The 15,711-nt window shown below is 42.1% G+C and overlaps 1 protein-coding gene across 1 annotated transcript in view; it reads right to left on the reverse strand.

Moving 5' to 3' along the window:
- PCSK2 (proprotein convertase subtilisin/kexin type 2) overlaps positions 1-15,711 on the reverse strand; it is a 109,333-nt gene that overhangs the window by 4,953 nt on the left and 88,669 nt on the right. Inside the window, exons 9-11 of the mRNA XM_061356252.1 lie at positions 7,307-7,522; positions 5,881-5,981; positions 3,101-3,328 (exon numbers count right to left, since the gene is read on the reverse strand). Of these exons, the coding sequence (XP_061212236.1) occupies positions 3,101-3,328; positions 5,881-5,981; positions 7,307-7,522 (545 nt within the window). The remainder of the gene's footprint in view (positions 1-3,100; positions 3,329-5,880; positions 5,982-7,306; positions 7,523-15,711) is intronic.

Here is a 15,711-nt window from a genome sequence, read left to right on the forward strand (position 1 = left end):
AGTGAGTACCAGCCCTTCCCTTTGCTAATGAAATACTGTGTCCTTCAGGGACCAATCAAAGCATTTCCTTCAAGCCTAGCTTCCAGGAATTCTATTCTTGAGATGAGCTCCAGGTATTAAGAGTTTCCTACAGCACTAATTGGCTCAGGCCAGTGTCTTCCCCCCTTTCATAAGAGTATCACCTTCTTGGGAGTACTTCCAGAGTAAAAAGACATTCAGGTCCTCAAGGCATTTAAACACTTACCTTAAACTGTTGTTCAACATAAGCCTATGTGGTTCTGAATCTTATGAATGCCCTGGAGCAGAAGCTGGTATAACATAAATATTGTATGGCTAAAATATTTGGACATATAATTACAATACCCTTGAGATTTATTTTGTGTGCCAAAGCACAAGGAAATGCACTATAACACAGCCGGAGGTGAAGGATCATAATCTCACAGTTGCCACACACTTGTAACTTCTCTTCACAGGAAGCACCACCCTGAAATCAATCTGAATTCACATTGTCTCACAGCCCTCACACTCTAGACAATACTTTGTCAAACAGTTGTGCTTGTGTTCCACATCTCCTTCATAGGAGAGATGACGTCACACAAGGGAGGACACCACAGTGTGACTCTCTTCTACCTACCAACACCAAATGCCAATGAAAGAAGAGCAGTATTACCATTCCACCTGCTTTGCAGACAGCCTGACAGCTGCAGACAGCTTTTCCCTCTGCCTTCTGAAGTGCTGTAATGCAAAAGTTATCTCAGCTCTCTAGAACACATGAGAATAGACTTGCTCTGTTTCTTCCTTTTCTATTAATTAGCATTCAACACTCTTTGCTTTACTAGACTAATTACTGTAGTGCAGGTAACTTTCCCGAAAATCCCAAAAGAACCAGGGGTGGTAGAAAAAGTCTAACTTGAAAGGAGCAGAAGAGGACGAGTTTCCCACACACTCACAGTGTGCTGCTGCCCAATTGTTATACATATGTATAGAACATTTTCCTTTTTAGATGAAGTGTAGTACCCAATTAGAGAGGAGTGAGGGAGCTAACAGCTCTCTAGAAGCACACTCCCATGCTGCTGTTCCTCAGCTAATGGAGTAGGATGCCCTAAACCATCTTTATATCTCTAGACAGATTTAGACTTGTCCATTTTACTTCTTTTTGCTAACCCAACAAAAATCCCTTTACAGGAACAGTTCCTGTTACTTACAAATGTTTCTCCAGGCAGCAGAGAAGTGCTGCACTTTAAATACTGATTGCTTTCAGCACACTGTATATTCTAGGCTGTCAGTTCTTTTCTGTCCTGTTTCTGCTAACTGACAATGCTGCTCCAGTACCTACCTCTGTATCAACTACTCACCTCTACCTAAATCTGTACTGAGTATGTATTTTATATACACAAGTGTCTATACTTATATAAACATCTATAGAATAGATACAGAAAATGTAAGGCCAAAGTAGAAAAATAACCCGGTTATCCATGGCAGCAGTGCAGTGTAGTTTTCATTTCCAAGGAATCTCTGGAGATGCTGGGACTTCACTAGTTTATTGCAGGGTAATTAAGAAAATGTAGATGTTGCAATTCAGGATGCTTATCTCCTGCCAGTGATATTTTTCTTGGGGGATGTAAATATTACAGCAGTCCTACTAACATATAGATGTGTCAGGTAATTATAGGGGGGGGACCCGTCCAGATCACATACTGAGATTATACTGCAGTAGGGTTAGGAGGTTTAGGTAGTGACTGACTTTCCAAATCTCTATGCTGTAAGAACAAAGCCTCTTCTGGCTGCTGTTCTCAAAAGAGACCAATACAAATCAGAGTGTTTCTCAACTCTAGAGCTTGTTGGGCAATGACAGCGATAGGGAAGCCTTACTGCAGTTCCAGATCTCTGGGCTGGAGGAAATTTATCATCATGTCTGCATTTCTAACTGCTCAACAGCAGAAACGGGACACAAAAACAAAGGCAGAAGGAGACAATACTACTTGCCCAACTCTGGCTCAGTTTGTTGCCAGAATACCTCTACCACATTCTCTGAAGCATGGAGCCAAGCCTAGAAAAAGACATTTTTTCTCTTCCTCTTGGATGATGCCCATGCATCTAAGATAAAGGAGACTATTTGTCTGCAATTAAATTATGAATTAACAAAATATAGCTCAAAATTAGCTTCAGCACTCTCTTATTTGTTTTCTACCTGTGAGCACACATAGCCCAGAAAAATTAAAACTCAGATCTCAGGTGTATAACCTTTGATCCTGCCAATACAAACCCACCTGGAAGGTTGGGAACAACCTTACTCTTTACCTGGCTGAGCTATGTGCCAGGGTGGCAATCTGGTCTGCTTTCTTTTTCCAACAGACTAATGATGCTTTCAAAAATAGCACTGAAAAGTCAAATTTCAAATGGTATAGACATAAATTGGCCATTATTAGGTTAGTATTTCAAATAATTATAACTGAACTATAGCTGCTGCACTCAATTAGTATTAATCCATTCACTTGTTGACTCATACACTTTAGCACATGAAAGTAAATCAGAAAATAATTTGACTACCTAAGCCTGCAATTAGAGATTTGAAGAACATCGTAAACCAAACACAATTAAATGCAGTAGTGTTCAGATTGAACCACTGGTACCTGTAGATGATTGTTTCAGCCTTTGGGAGATAAAACTGTCTGCTGGAATATATCACAAGGAGATATGACCTGGCTGACAGATATTCCATGTGGCAACAGCTTATGCAATTTACAGTACCAGCCTCCCAGATTTTCACTTGTGCACAGTCGCTTTATTCACAGAAACTTTGGCACAAACATACCTGTAAGTACCCAAAAGAAACGGATGTTTCTACTAACACTGCTGGCACTAGCAGTGATCATACAGCTGAGGTACAGAATGCACTCCTCCAGCAAACCAGGAACTGAAAGATCATGTAGTTTATTTTATCAATAGTTGGAATAGTTGAATGTTTCTGGTAATAGGCTTCCTTAGAATAATAATTCTGTTTCTTTGACTACCTGTGCCTTTGTCAATATATTTGCATGCTTATGGTCTCCTAAAAGCCTGGAAGATGCTGAACACATATACTAGACTATTTACTTACTCAGGTTCCTGTATTGACCCTCCAACACAATGGAATCTCTCTGGAACAGTCTTCCAGTCTTTCGCCATTTTAACCATTGCTCCTGCATCTAGGACACCATAGCCAAACAAATGGTTGAATTCCAGCCCAACGCCATTTCTGCGCCATTGATGAACCTCGTCATGAAGCTGGTTCCTCTTGGAGGTGAGCACTGTCAGATGCTGCATATCCCTCCAGGTAAGATCCAAGCTGTGGAAGAGCACCATGGAAAACAAACAGTACAGTATTTCCAAGCAGATATTAAAGAAATTAAAGTAAGACAGTGTGTTTGAGTAAGCCTTTTGGTGAAATTTGTTCCTATGAATCACACAGGAATTGTATCTATACACATATCAATAACAAAGCTCCTGCTGATTTCAGTGGGAACAGGAATAGGTTTTAATTTTATAGTGCTTTCCCAAAATATAGTCCCCAAAATTGCAAAATAATTTCTGATTGTCTCCCAGAAAACAACTACTTTTAACTACACATAGATCCACCATGCAATTTTTAAGCAAATAAAATGAGTAGGATATTATACCAGATCCTGAGAATACAAAAAGAAAAAGATGATGGCAAAGTTTCACCTTGCCTTCCTCTTACATCTTGCCCTCTTTTCCTTGCCTGCTCCCCCTGCTTTTCCCACAGATCTCTGAGACTCACCCAGAATGAGTAACTTCAGTATTCTGTGAATATGGGCACATGGGCTGTGGGTGACTGTAGATTTGCATTATAAGGTATGGCAGAGGTTTGTCACCCATGACATACTAGCATGGATGGATGCAGTCAAGTAGCATTTGTCTAGATCTGGTGATCGTTTTTCATCATCAATTTTTGTCTTCCTAGATTTGCAGTGATTATGATGACAGGAAGGGCACTTATAAGTTATTATTCTGGAAGCTTTAGAACTGACATTCTAATTCTACATAACTAAAGCTATTCCAGTTGTTTTATGATGAACTCTTTCAACATTACAATATGTCTGATTCAAGCTATCAACCTAAAAGGATCTGCTTTTCAGATTTCTGTGCCCCAAGTAATAAGCATGTGTGCATGCTGAATGTACACCAGAATAGCCAATTACTGTCAATTCACCAAGGTGACACAAGATAGCTGAAAATCAGACATCACGTACATCATTCTTACTGAAACCTTTTAAGAGCTGCTACGGATCTTGGAGCTGTACATTTCCATCTTTCCATCTCACAGATTGGTCTGGTTTTAGGGACATGTCAGACATACACTGAACAAGAACTGACAGGCAGATTGCAGGCAAGAGGACTCTGCATCAGACATTGTTAGCTGTTCCTGTGAAGGCCAGTGGAGCTCACCTAGGGTATTTCTACACAATACAATTTAACAGAGTCAGCCTGGAAGGAGATAGGAGACACTGACAGTTCTTTCTCTCCCCCACCTCTTCAGCAAAAGCTAGCAACTCAATTGCAAACCAGGGGTATTAGTCTAATTTCAAGTCATGATAGTTTGCAAGAGTAATACCAGTCTTCATGGACAGCTTGAATGAATGATAATCATTACTGAGATATTAAGGTTGTAGGCCAGGTTAAATATGCAGTGATGAGAAAATCCATTAAACCTTTATGTTTTTATGGCCATATTAATTTATTACATGGTGGCTGTCCCACAGAATGGGATTGATAGCACAAGGAATGATCATCCAAAGTTAAACACTGGGCATGCATGTTTTATGCATATTAAATCTGAAAAATAATACTTGGCCAAAGTAATTCCCTGAGCACAACAATCATTGCTCTGCTAATGATATAAACTTTGCCTCCTCTGTCAAATCTTCACTCTTCTGCACGGCTGAAGAAAACTATTACGTAGTGCTCCCTTCCTGCCATGGTTACAGCAGCTGTATAACTGGGCAAATGTTGCCTCTACTTGGTAAAACAGTTTAACATAGAGTAAAAAGATGGTATAGATTACTGCAAGGAAAATTTATCTCAATCAGTAGAGAAGAAGATAATGAAACAAGATACATGAGAGGGCTCTAATGTTGTGAATGGCATGGAGATAGTAAATAGACAATGGCATTTATTCTTCAATATAAAAGAGCAATTATGTAGCACAGAAGCAAATCACCACCACCACCACCACCAAGGAAAAATCAAAGAAAACATTCCCCACCATCAAAAAATGTTACTGTAGAACTGTCTGCCACTGGATGTCACAGGTGCCAAATACAGACAAGTTGAAAAGTGAGACAAATTAAAGGAAGACGAATCTGTCCATGGCTATTAAATAGGATAGGCTGACTGCTCTCTCTCCAAACCACTGATTGCCAAAGCTGCTGTTGAAAGATCACTCTTAATCCCCATTTGTTGTACTCTCCCTTAAGCATCTGTCATTGTAGACAGGACGTGGCACAAGACGAAGTCCTGTTGATACTGTAGGTTTGCTCTTATGTTTTTGTAGGCTGGGCATTCTACACTGGATATGTGGAGAAATTTAATAATCCCTCCCTCCAAACACTGCTGGAGAAGACAAACCCCTGGGGAGCAGTGGATGGATGGCGAGGACGCAGAGAGAGCAAGACAGACAGACTGTATCTGCTTTGTGGCTTTGGCAAGGCTGCTGCTCCATCTGTAAGTTACCATGCCCGTCACTACTGTAGCAGGCAGTTTGCTAGCTGCTCATTCTAGCCCCATGCCACAGCCAGCCAATTTCAATGATGAACAACATTAAACAAACCGCAGGCCCTCTCCTCTCTAGAGCTCACAAGGCATTTCTCAACAGCATACTTAGCCTCCAGGGCCAAGGCGAACACTCCGGCTGCTTCAGGGGCAGCTGCAGACGTTCCTGAGTGACGCAGGGTGCAGTTGCCATACAAATCTGTCGTAGCCTGCAATGATATCAGACGTAATTAATGAAAACAGTACATTTTCCTTGCAGCTACAGACTCAGAAAAATAGAGAAAGTGGCAGTTTGTGCCCTGGCTCTTCAGAGTGATTGTGTGCTCATGCCTAGGATCTCTTTTCTTCTTTAGAATAGTGTGTAAATTTAAAACCACAATGACACATAGTTACAGAAAGTGTAAATATCATAATGTAGTAAACCAATGTTCATTAACACTTAGAACTCATAAACTCATATAGATGGCATTTATTTCCGATGAACACAGTTTAACCAAAGGCCTTAAATTCCTTTGTGGTTGTCAGAAGTATTTGAAACTAGAATTGTTCACTATCGAGCTTTCTAAGCATTTCTAACTGCTCCAGAACCAGCAGCAGTACCAGGCTGCTATCTTCCAATAGTAGAATTGTGATAGTGTCTGATAGTGACAAAGTGACAAAGTGCAGATTTGTCACTAGAATAAACCAGAAGGAAATCTTAGAAAGACATTTTATGGGGATAATTACAAAAGTGCCACAGATCATCTCGGCAGTTATCAACACAGAGCTGATATCAAGACAGAAACCAGTATTTTTCCCTCTGCTGCTGCACATGGGCAGTGAGGATTACACAATGTGTCTTTGAGAGGGGGCCATGGAAAATGTATAAAAGGTTTTGGCAAAAACTAACCTTGAGTTACTACACCTGAATTTTCCACGGTGTGAATTAGACTATGTCCTGGCTAATCTGAAGATGCTGAAGAGCAGTGATCAGTATCATAGAAGAGAATCCCAGTTACATTTGAACAGAAACTGCATATTTTCCAGTTGTAGGTATGGATCTGAAGGGGACTTGAGTATGATGCTCCACACTGCTCAGTGGGAGACTGAGGGTGATCTAAACCCCCAGATTTCCTCTGCGGGTGACTGAATGTCTCTCTGCTCTCTACAGCTTGTAGTACAGAAGCAGTCTGGTCCATGACTGCTCTGCCAGTACAAGCAAGTATGATCTCGAATGTGACACTTTTAATTTACATTTTTACAGAGGCCTTTTTCCACACCCTCCTCTGGGAAGAGAGCAATTGAACTTCCAAATCTGGTTTCTGATAAAGGAAAGCACCAACTCTATGAAGCACTAAGAGATGGGAGATCATTGCTGTTCTCAATTTTAATCCTGCATCTCCTCAGCTGACAGTTTTGGCACCATCAGGTACTGCAGATGAGAAAACATCCATCTCAACAAAGAGCCATCTGCTGCTCCAAATCAGACAGAGTTGTAATAGGTTGTGGGAGTGCACAAAGACAGCAGCAACAGCACAATAATATCTGGACTCACCACGCCAGCCTCTGGATTTCTCTTCCTCCCATTACTAAAGGTGGAAGCTAAGGTTGAAGAGCAGCTTTCATCATACAGAGCTGTCCGTCCATCGTTTATAGCAGAATTGATGGAGATTGTCCACATGCTTGATGCATAACCATCACAGTTACAGTCATCGTAGCTGCCCCCATCTCCAGAGGCCCAGACATAGATGCTTCCTTTGCCACCCCGGCCCTGTGAAAGGGGAAAATCAACCCTCTTGGGTTAAATTGCAAATAGGAGAGCAGCTTCCTTAAACTGCACATCTAATTGTAAAGCTAGACAACTATAAAGGAGAAAAACAGTCCAAAAAAAATATATACATCAACCCTAAACAGAAATAACATGGACTTCTGCAGGTTATTAAATCCAGTTAACTGGCAGGCACAGCAAGCTCTGCAACCTTATGTACACAGAGCGCTTCCATTTATCTCCTGTTTTGCTTGACGCCCTGAAGGCTCCTGTGCCAGATGCTGAGACGTTTTATGGATTCATTAGTGTTTATCTCAAGGTCTAAGTGCTATGAGGAAAGCATTCTTTTAAAAGAGATATAGGTCATCTCACATGCTGGGTTTGTAAGATCCAATTAGGTCCAGGCAATGGTCAAAAAACTCTGTATAACGGGCACCTTTTTATCTCAACAGATTTTTCTCCAAAGGTATCACTGACTCAGAGCTGTTTATCTGACATATCAGCTTCTACTACTAAGCAGAAACCAAAGTTATGAGACCATATAAATCATCTACAGAAAGATGGTCTACCAGTTACACTGAAGAGGCAAGAGGACTGAAGCTGAAGGGAAGCTATAAAGGCTTTGCACTAGTTAAAGGAAAGAAATCAGTACCCTTTCACAACTTTCAGACAAGGAGTGGGATCAGCTCAGCTCCTTCCCATAGGGGTTGCCTACAAGAAGGTTAGACCTGAGAACCCTGACACTTGGTCCGACTGAACCCGAAGCTCAGATCTCTCATTGATTCCAGAATAGCCACCATTTCTCTCTGTTCAGATCAGTGCAATCCAACATTTACTTCCAACAGCACCAGAAGGGTGCAAGGCCTCAGCTTAACATAGTGTTCATATGCACTGGGCAGAAGTTAAAAAGATCTCCTCTAGCCTCTTCATTGTCCAGCATAAAATGGAAGTCAAAGATTACACAAATATAGTAACGTGCAATGGTATTCTAACAGGGAACCTTTTCTGTCTGGAATTTAAATCAAACCCAAGCTCCCAGCAGTAGCTTCTATTTTTCATCATACCCCACTGAACAGAGCAACCTCATTATTTCAAGCACGTTAGTGAGTTGCATTATAATCCATTGAACTGCACAGCAGGTTTGCTGCCCCTGGGGTATCTAACATCTCAGGACATAGTTTTTCATAATAAAGATGATGACTGTGAAAAGGCTTATTGAAATCCATCTGAGAACTCCCACAAACGTTGGAAATCAACCATCTGAGTTTTAAAGGAGAAGGATACTGCTGCAAAAATAATTCTAAGAACAAAATAATTCCAGCAAATTATTTATATATATGTATATACATAAAAAAGAATCAGCATAACAAGAACTGTGATGCCTTTTTTCCCTTTGATATTTTCTGTATTCCACCTTGTGTTCTGACTGCTCCGGGGCCCAAACCTGGGCCTTGATCTCACTTTAGAGGCTACATCCCAAGTGTGCCACCACAGCCACATCACACCACCTTGCCACCATCTGGCTCCTTTGGACAACCTCTGTGGCAGCTCAAGCACATCTCTCTCTGCCCCAAAAATGCAGGCTGCTTCCCAACACAGAGAGCAGACAGCTGCTGGTGCCAGGGTTAGGATGTTTCGCATGTACAGAGCTGTTCTTAAACAACCCTTCCCTTCCAGCTATTTTAAAGGGAGGAGAAACACTCCTTTTCATGTGAAAAAATTCACAGAAGTAGCTTGGTGCCTGGAAGTTAGACTACACAGGGCTCAGCATAGAGAGGCAGCATGAGCCCTGCTTGGCAAATTGTTCCATGCTGCCAAAACCGGGTATTGCTGCAAAGTGTTTCACTCCACGGGCAGGAATTGTGGCAGACTGGGACAAAACAAGTGTAACAGATTGCTGGTGGAGAGCAGGATAATTCGCAGAGGAACCAAAATTCAGGCTGGAGGTCATGAGTGGAATTGGCCTGCTGAGCGCTGCTGGGGATGGGTTTTATGCATGCAATTACTGTAACGTGGGAATGGCCTCAGGATATCATTTCTATGAGAGTCATAGTGTTAAAACCCATAATTCAGCTCTTAATACTCTATTTTCAACAGCCTCTTCTCCTTAGCCAGGCTGGAAAGAGGAGCAAACACTGCTGAAATAAACTGATAGTAACCCAAGTGCGTTATTTGCAAATATGCTTAGGACTTGCTGCTTACATTTCCCACAGCCAGACCTGCAGCAGTGGGGCAGTTTGTACAGGCAAACTGATGCCAATCCTCAGGCAGCATTTCATTTACCAAGCAGAAATACATGGCTTCAGGGAAAGTGAATTTTCAATTCTCTGAATGGTAATAGTCTAAAGCAGAAAAATCTCAGTTGGGTCAACTAAGTGTTGTATTTAAAGCAAACTGAAAGCTCCTATTTGCATATATGAGAATAAAAACGTCAGCTGCTCAACTTAGGCTACTGTAAATTTAGGCCAAAAAAGAGGACTGGAGAAGGTGCTAGTAATACAGACTATAAACACCAGAGGGAGCCTGAAGGAAGATTCAGGAAGAAGGGAGACCAGCAAGATAATAAGGTACATTTTAAAGAGTATCTTTGCTCCAGAATCCTGTGCAAACCTACTCATTTTCCCCAAAAGCAATGCACAGCATTGCACCCACACTTCTGAGGCACTGTATCTCCCTTAGAGCTGAAAATGGATCTTCTTGTGGAATCACAGACTGGTTTGGGTTGGAAGGGACTTTAAAGCTCATCCAGTTCCAATCCCGCTGCCATAAGCAGGGACATCTTCCACCAGAGCAGGTTGCTCCAAGCCCCATCCAACCTGGCCTTGAACACTGCCAGGGATGGGGCAGCCTTAGCTTCTCTGGGCAGCCTGTGCCAGAGCCTCAGCACCCTCACAGGGAAGATTTTTTTCCTAATGTCTAATCTAAATCTCCCCTCTTTCAGTTTAAAGCCATCCCCCCTTGTCCCCGTCAGTACTTGCCCTTGTAAAAAGTCCCTCTCCAGATTTCTTATAGGCAAGTAGTACATTTTAGTACCAGCTGCATTTAGTACTAGCCCAAGAGAGGGTCACCTCTCATTGCAGGCTACACCAGAATTAAATCTTGGGCAAGGCTATATGCTTAGAACATCACAGACAGCTACTGAGAAGCTCTCTTAGTGGAAACAGCAGGTTTTCTATTCCCAGTGTCCTTCGTGGGATGCTGTGCTACCAGCAAAAAATATCCCTGAGGAGTTTTCTTGCTCCTTATGTTCTAAAAAGCATAATCCTAGAGAAACTTCTTTACTCAGCTACCTTGGAAAAGTGGACTGCAGTTTAATTCTTTGTATAACTTCAGGCATATATTGAACTCTTCATTTTCTTTCTTATTCTGTTCATTCGTCATGCTTGCTGGGCTAGTACCTAAGTCAGTGTCTCTCAAAGTGTTGATTACTGGATCACACTTTCCAGATAAATATGAGTGGTATTTGACAAATAAATCCCCCCCAGCTTCCCTGGCTTTTCTCATTAAGGTTGGCAAGTGACAATGGGAGTAACAGCTGGGCCTCCACCATGGCAGAGCTTCTGCAATGACTCTTCTGGTTCACCCACTCCTGCCTGGCCATTGGGGTTGCTGAACATGGATGGAAGGAATGTAACAGTCTCTACAGCACATTTCTGATGCCCTTTAGCTTTGGTCTAATCCTTCAGCCATAGATCAGGACTAGCAGTTTCTAACCAGTGCAAGTTAAAAGCAAAGAACAGGCTCTTGCCCCAAAAAACAACCAAGATACCAAGGAACAACAGCATCAGGACACCAGTGGGCAGACGGGCTCAGCATAAGAAATAAAAAGCAGCAGCACTTGACTGCGAGAAGGTATTCTTTTAGGCACAAAAGCTATTTCAGGATAAGGACAGCCAAATGGTTTGCTGCTGTTTATGGACTGCCCCATTTCTAAGGAAGAGAATGCAGATGGAGCATATCTGAAAAACATAGGAAAAATTACAGAGCTGAGAATTGCTTTCTGTAACTAAAAGCACATATGACTTTCTAAACACCTTTCTGTGTGACATATGATATAATTATGAATATTTTGTAATACTTCCCTTCTAGAAAACAGAAGTGTTTCAGTACCTTCTATATAATTCAACAGCAATTTATGTGCCTTCTGTGGTAAGAGATAGGCTGGTTTTCCAGGGAAAGCAAAAAATTCTACAGCTTTTTCAAACTTTTCCATGGGTCCTACTGATTTACGAATAGGACTCAGTTTCCATCCCCTTCAGTAACGATTGCTCCTTTTCTCACAAAGTGCAGTCTGCAGCCCAGGCAGCCAACACGAACTCGCCCCCAGGTTGGGGCATGCCATGGCAAGGATAAGAAAGGACTGTGGAAGAGCTGTAGGGCCATTTGACTGCTGTAATGGCTTGGCAGGGAGCACTGAGCTGGGCTCTCAAGACATCCTGGAGAACCATGCAGAGACATTGCTCTGCCTTAGTCTCCCCATCACTCCTGTGCATAAGCAGTTTTCGCTCTGTGGGGTAAGCCAGCTGGAGACAGTGAGTCCTTGGCATCGCTGAACTGCTGCTCATCTTTTGCACTGCCAGGGCTTTCTGGAGCCTGCCTGCATGTTCCTGCATCCCTGATGTAGTGCCAGCTGAAAGCCTATTGAACCCTCTGTCCTCAAGCTACCTTTGCATCTGCTGGGCTGATTCACCCAGCAGTCTGGTAGCCTGTGACTTCCTCGATCCCTGTGCTCCCTTCCTATATGGATTTCTTGGGGAGTGCTACAATCTAAAGCAGCTTCACCTGTGGCTCTCGCAACACTGTGCAAAGGTTCCTAGCTTGTAGCATCAGCCTTGTGGGAAGCTAAAGCACAGGGCTGCTGAGTTGCCGCACAGAGATTAAGCAGAAACACTTCTGGGGTCAGAATGATACAGCAAAATCTATGCTTTCAGGCTACATTATTGTCTTGCCTTCTTAGGAAACAGTAATTTAGATGCCAACAAAGAAAATACTTACATTTAAAGCTTCAAATATTGCCATGTTGGCCCAACCACTGATAGAACAGCTTTCTGCTCTTTATATGACAGTCATTTGAAATTTCGTGAAGGGTAGTAATTAACCCTGTCACAGACCCATGCAAAGCACAAACCTACAACAGCCAAGGTCCTCAGTTGACCAAGGCATCCCTGAGGAAGCCAGTATCACAACAGAAATCAGTGGCATTTGAGATCTGCCCATCCTGTCCTCAGAAGCACACATCCATCCCCTGAGGTGTGTCAGGAAAGCAGAGGGTCGTGGACCTGGGTCAAAACCTGGGTCATGTACCCAGTCAAAGGCTGTATACTCCATCACCAGGTCAGTAAAGCTGGTTATGATGTTTTAAAAAAGCCTGAAAACATACCATCAGGTGAACAGGGTGACTTCAGGATTCCAAGCAGATACAACATAATTTCATAGGGTTTTAATAAGGTTTGATTTTATCTTATGTAAGAAAGACAAGGCACGGAATTATAATGCATATTCCAGACACAACTGCAATGTGATAGTAAAGGGATCCCAAGTTATAAAGAAGCTTGAAAGGCTTCCTCAGAAATGGAGTAATTAGATGGTTGCCAGATCATAAACTAATTTTGCTATCCTCGCTTGGCTGTTGAGCAAATAACATGATGTTAGTGGCATCTAACTGCATATGCTTTATTAATGTGCTATCTTCAGCGTATTTCAAAGAACCACAACACAATGTCTGTGGCCTTGGAGAGAGGCAAATGAGAAATATTTCCTTTCATTTATAACACCGCCTTTTCTTCTTTCATTGGTGAGTCCAATTACAGAGCTATGATGAGACTATAAATTCTTAATACTGCTCCCCTGGCAATTTGTACTTGTGCAGCATTTTCTTAGGTAGAACCATATTATAGAAGCAATAACATTTCCACCATCACAAGCACAAATGGATCATGTCTTATATATTCTGGCTGAGCCAGTGAAGTCTCAAGAAATTAATTCAGTCCATGAGCAACTCCTCACAACTTATGAAAGACTACATCATAAAACAGCGATAGAGAGAGACCAGCTTAGCTTGATTACTTCTTTCTACTGCCTTAAATTCGAATAGCTGAAGCTGGAAAGAAATGAACTCATGAAATGGCAAATAAGAAACATTTACCAGTTACTGCATTTGAGACAGGATACACCATAAAACATGGGTAGAATTTGTTCTTGAGCTAGTTGCGTTTTCCTGTTTGAGGTGACTGCTAATACAATTCTGGATGCAAGGCAGTAGAGAATGAAAGTCTCTATTTAAGAGAGTTGTGGTGTCACAGTAATCCCACCTACCATCCCTACCTCCCCCTCCAAGCTATCCAGCCCCCAAAGTGGGCAAGCACAGGTCAGACAAGGGATATGTAAATCACATAGCCTTGCTTTGTCCAGCCATCTATATCGAAAATGCTGCTACTACATCACTCTTCCCTTATCTCAAATGTACATTACCTCTCAATCAGATGATATAGATAGCTGTGCTCAATACAGCTAGGCTGCTTTTTCTTAAGTCTATTGTCCTGGCTTCTTGCTCTGCTTTGAATATGAGTTTGTATTTCTGTACCTGCACTAAAATCCCTCCCTACCTCATAAAAGAAATATATAATAGAACCAGCTAGGTTGGAAAAGGCCTTTAAGATCAAGTCCAACTGTTACCCCAGGACTGCCAACTTCACCACTAAACCATGTCACTGAGGGCCTCATCTACACTGTTTTTGAACACTTCCAGAGATGGTGATTCTATCACTTCCCCTGGGCAGCCTGTTCCAATGAAAGCTACTCTTTCAGTGAAGAAAATTTTCCTAATATCCAAGCTAAACCTCCCCTGATGCAGCTTGAGGCTGTTTCCTCTTGTCCTACCACTTGCTCTTTGGGAGAACCAACACCCACCTCACTACAACTTCATGTCAGGCAGTTGTAAAGAGTGATAAGGTCCTCCTGAGCCTTCTCTTCTCCAGACTAAACACTCCCAGTCATATTAAACAACACTGGACCTAATATCAAGCCCTGGGGAATACTACTTGTGACAAGCTGCCAACTTAATGTGACATCACTGACCACCACTCTAGGCTCATCCACCCATCCATCCAGTTTCCATATCTGCAAATATGTGACAAAGAATGATTAGAAGCGATGAAACTGAGCATGTGAGCAGCCTGCAGTTGATGCAGGGCTAAGATATTTCGGGACAGCCCAGAACAATGTTAGATTGGTGAGTTACTGAAACTGTATAGAAACATACACCTTTTCTCCCTAGACCCCATGATCACAGATGTGCCTCAGAATCTAGAGGCCAAATAATAAAACCTCATTAAATATATTAATTTGTGGCTCCTGGCAGATGTGTAGGAAAGAGACAGCATGACAGAGTGCATTCTCTGGGTCTCTCTTTCACAAGAGAGAACAGCATTTGTCCCTCAGCCTGTTGCAGACTACCCTAAGGGATATCTGGCTCGGGTGCAGACCTGCAGTCTGACAAGTCTCCTGTTACAAATGGCAGCCAGCATATGTCCAATAGCAAAGGGTAAGTCTCCCTCATTAGGCAGGTACTGGATACTCACAAGTTTCAACCTAGTCTTTAAAAACTAGAAGTTGTACCAAATCCTTTCCAATTACATCCCAAATACGTCTTTTCTAGCAGCTAGAATTTGCATTAGGTAAGATTGTTCATCTGTGTCAAACCAGGGCTGGTAGCTATCAAACTCTTGTGGATATCTATGTGTTTGAAACTTTCAATCCCTGTTCTCAAGCGCCTGCTAGCTCAGCTGTGAGCTCATTTATCTTTGTAGTGCAACTACTGCTATTCAGTGACCCAGTGGCACTGCTGACTACTGCCCCTAAACAGAAGTCATGAGATAACACAGTGAAGTGTAGATTGCACTAAAAATGAGTAGGATCATGTCTTGATAAGAAAAAAAGCAGCCTGAGTAGCTTTCCCACTACCTTATGATTACATGTATTATGCTGACAACCAAGATCCTACACACGCCACCCCCTGTGTTCAGCCTTAGAAATGCAGTTAGCAAAAGAGCCCATAGTTGCCAGAGCGATGGACAGATTTTGATGTCCTTAATCATGTTACTTTAGTGCTGCCTTTATTGACCTTACAAGCAAAGAGCACACCAAATTGAAGGTGTGATTAAGACAGAATAATTAGCTTAAGAAATGCCAAG

The sequence above is a fragment of the Neopsephotus bourkii genome, unplaced genomic scaffold, assembly GCF_033783945.1.
Source record: "Neopsephotus bourkii isolate Nb327-2 ecotype Australia unplaced genomic scaffold, CSIRO-AGI_Nbou_v1 NB_845, whole genome shotgun sequence".
NCBI classification, from domain to species: Eukaryota; Metazoa; Chordata; class Aves; order Psittaciformes; family Psittacidae; genus Neopsephotus; species Neopsephotus bourkii.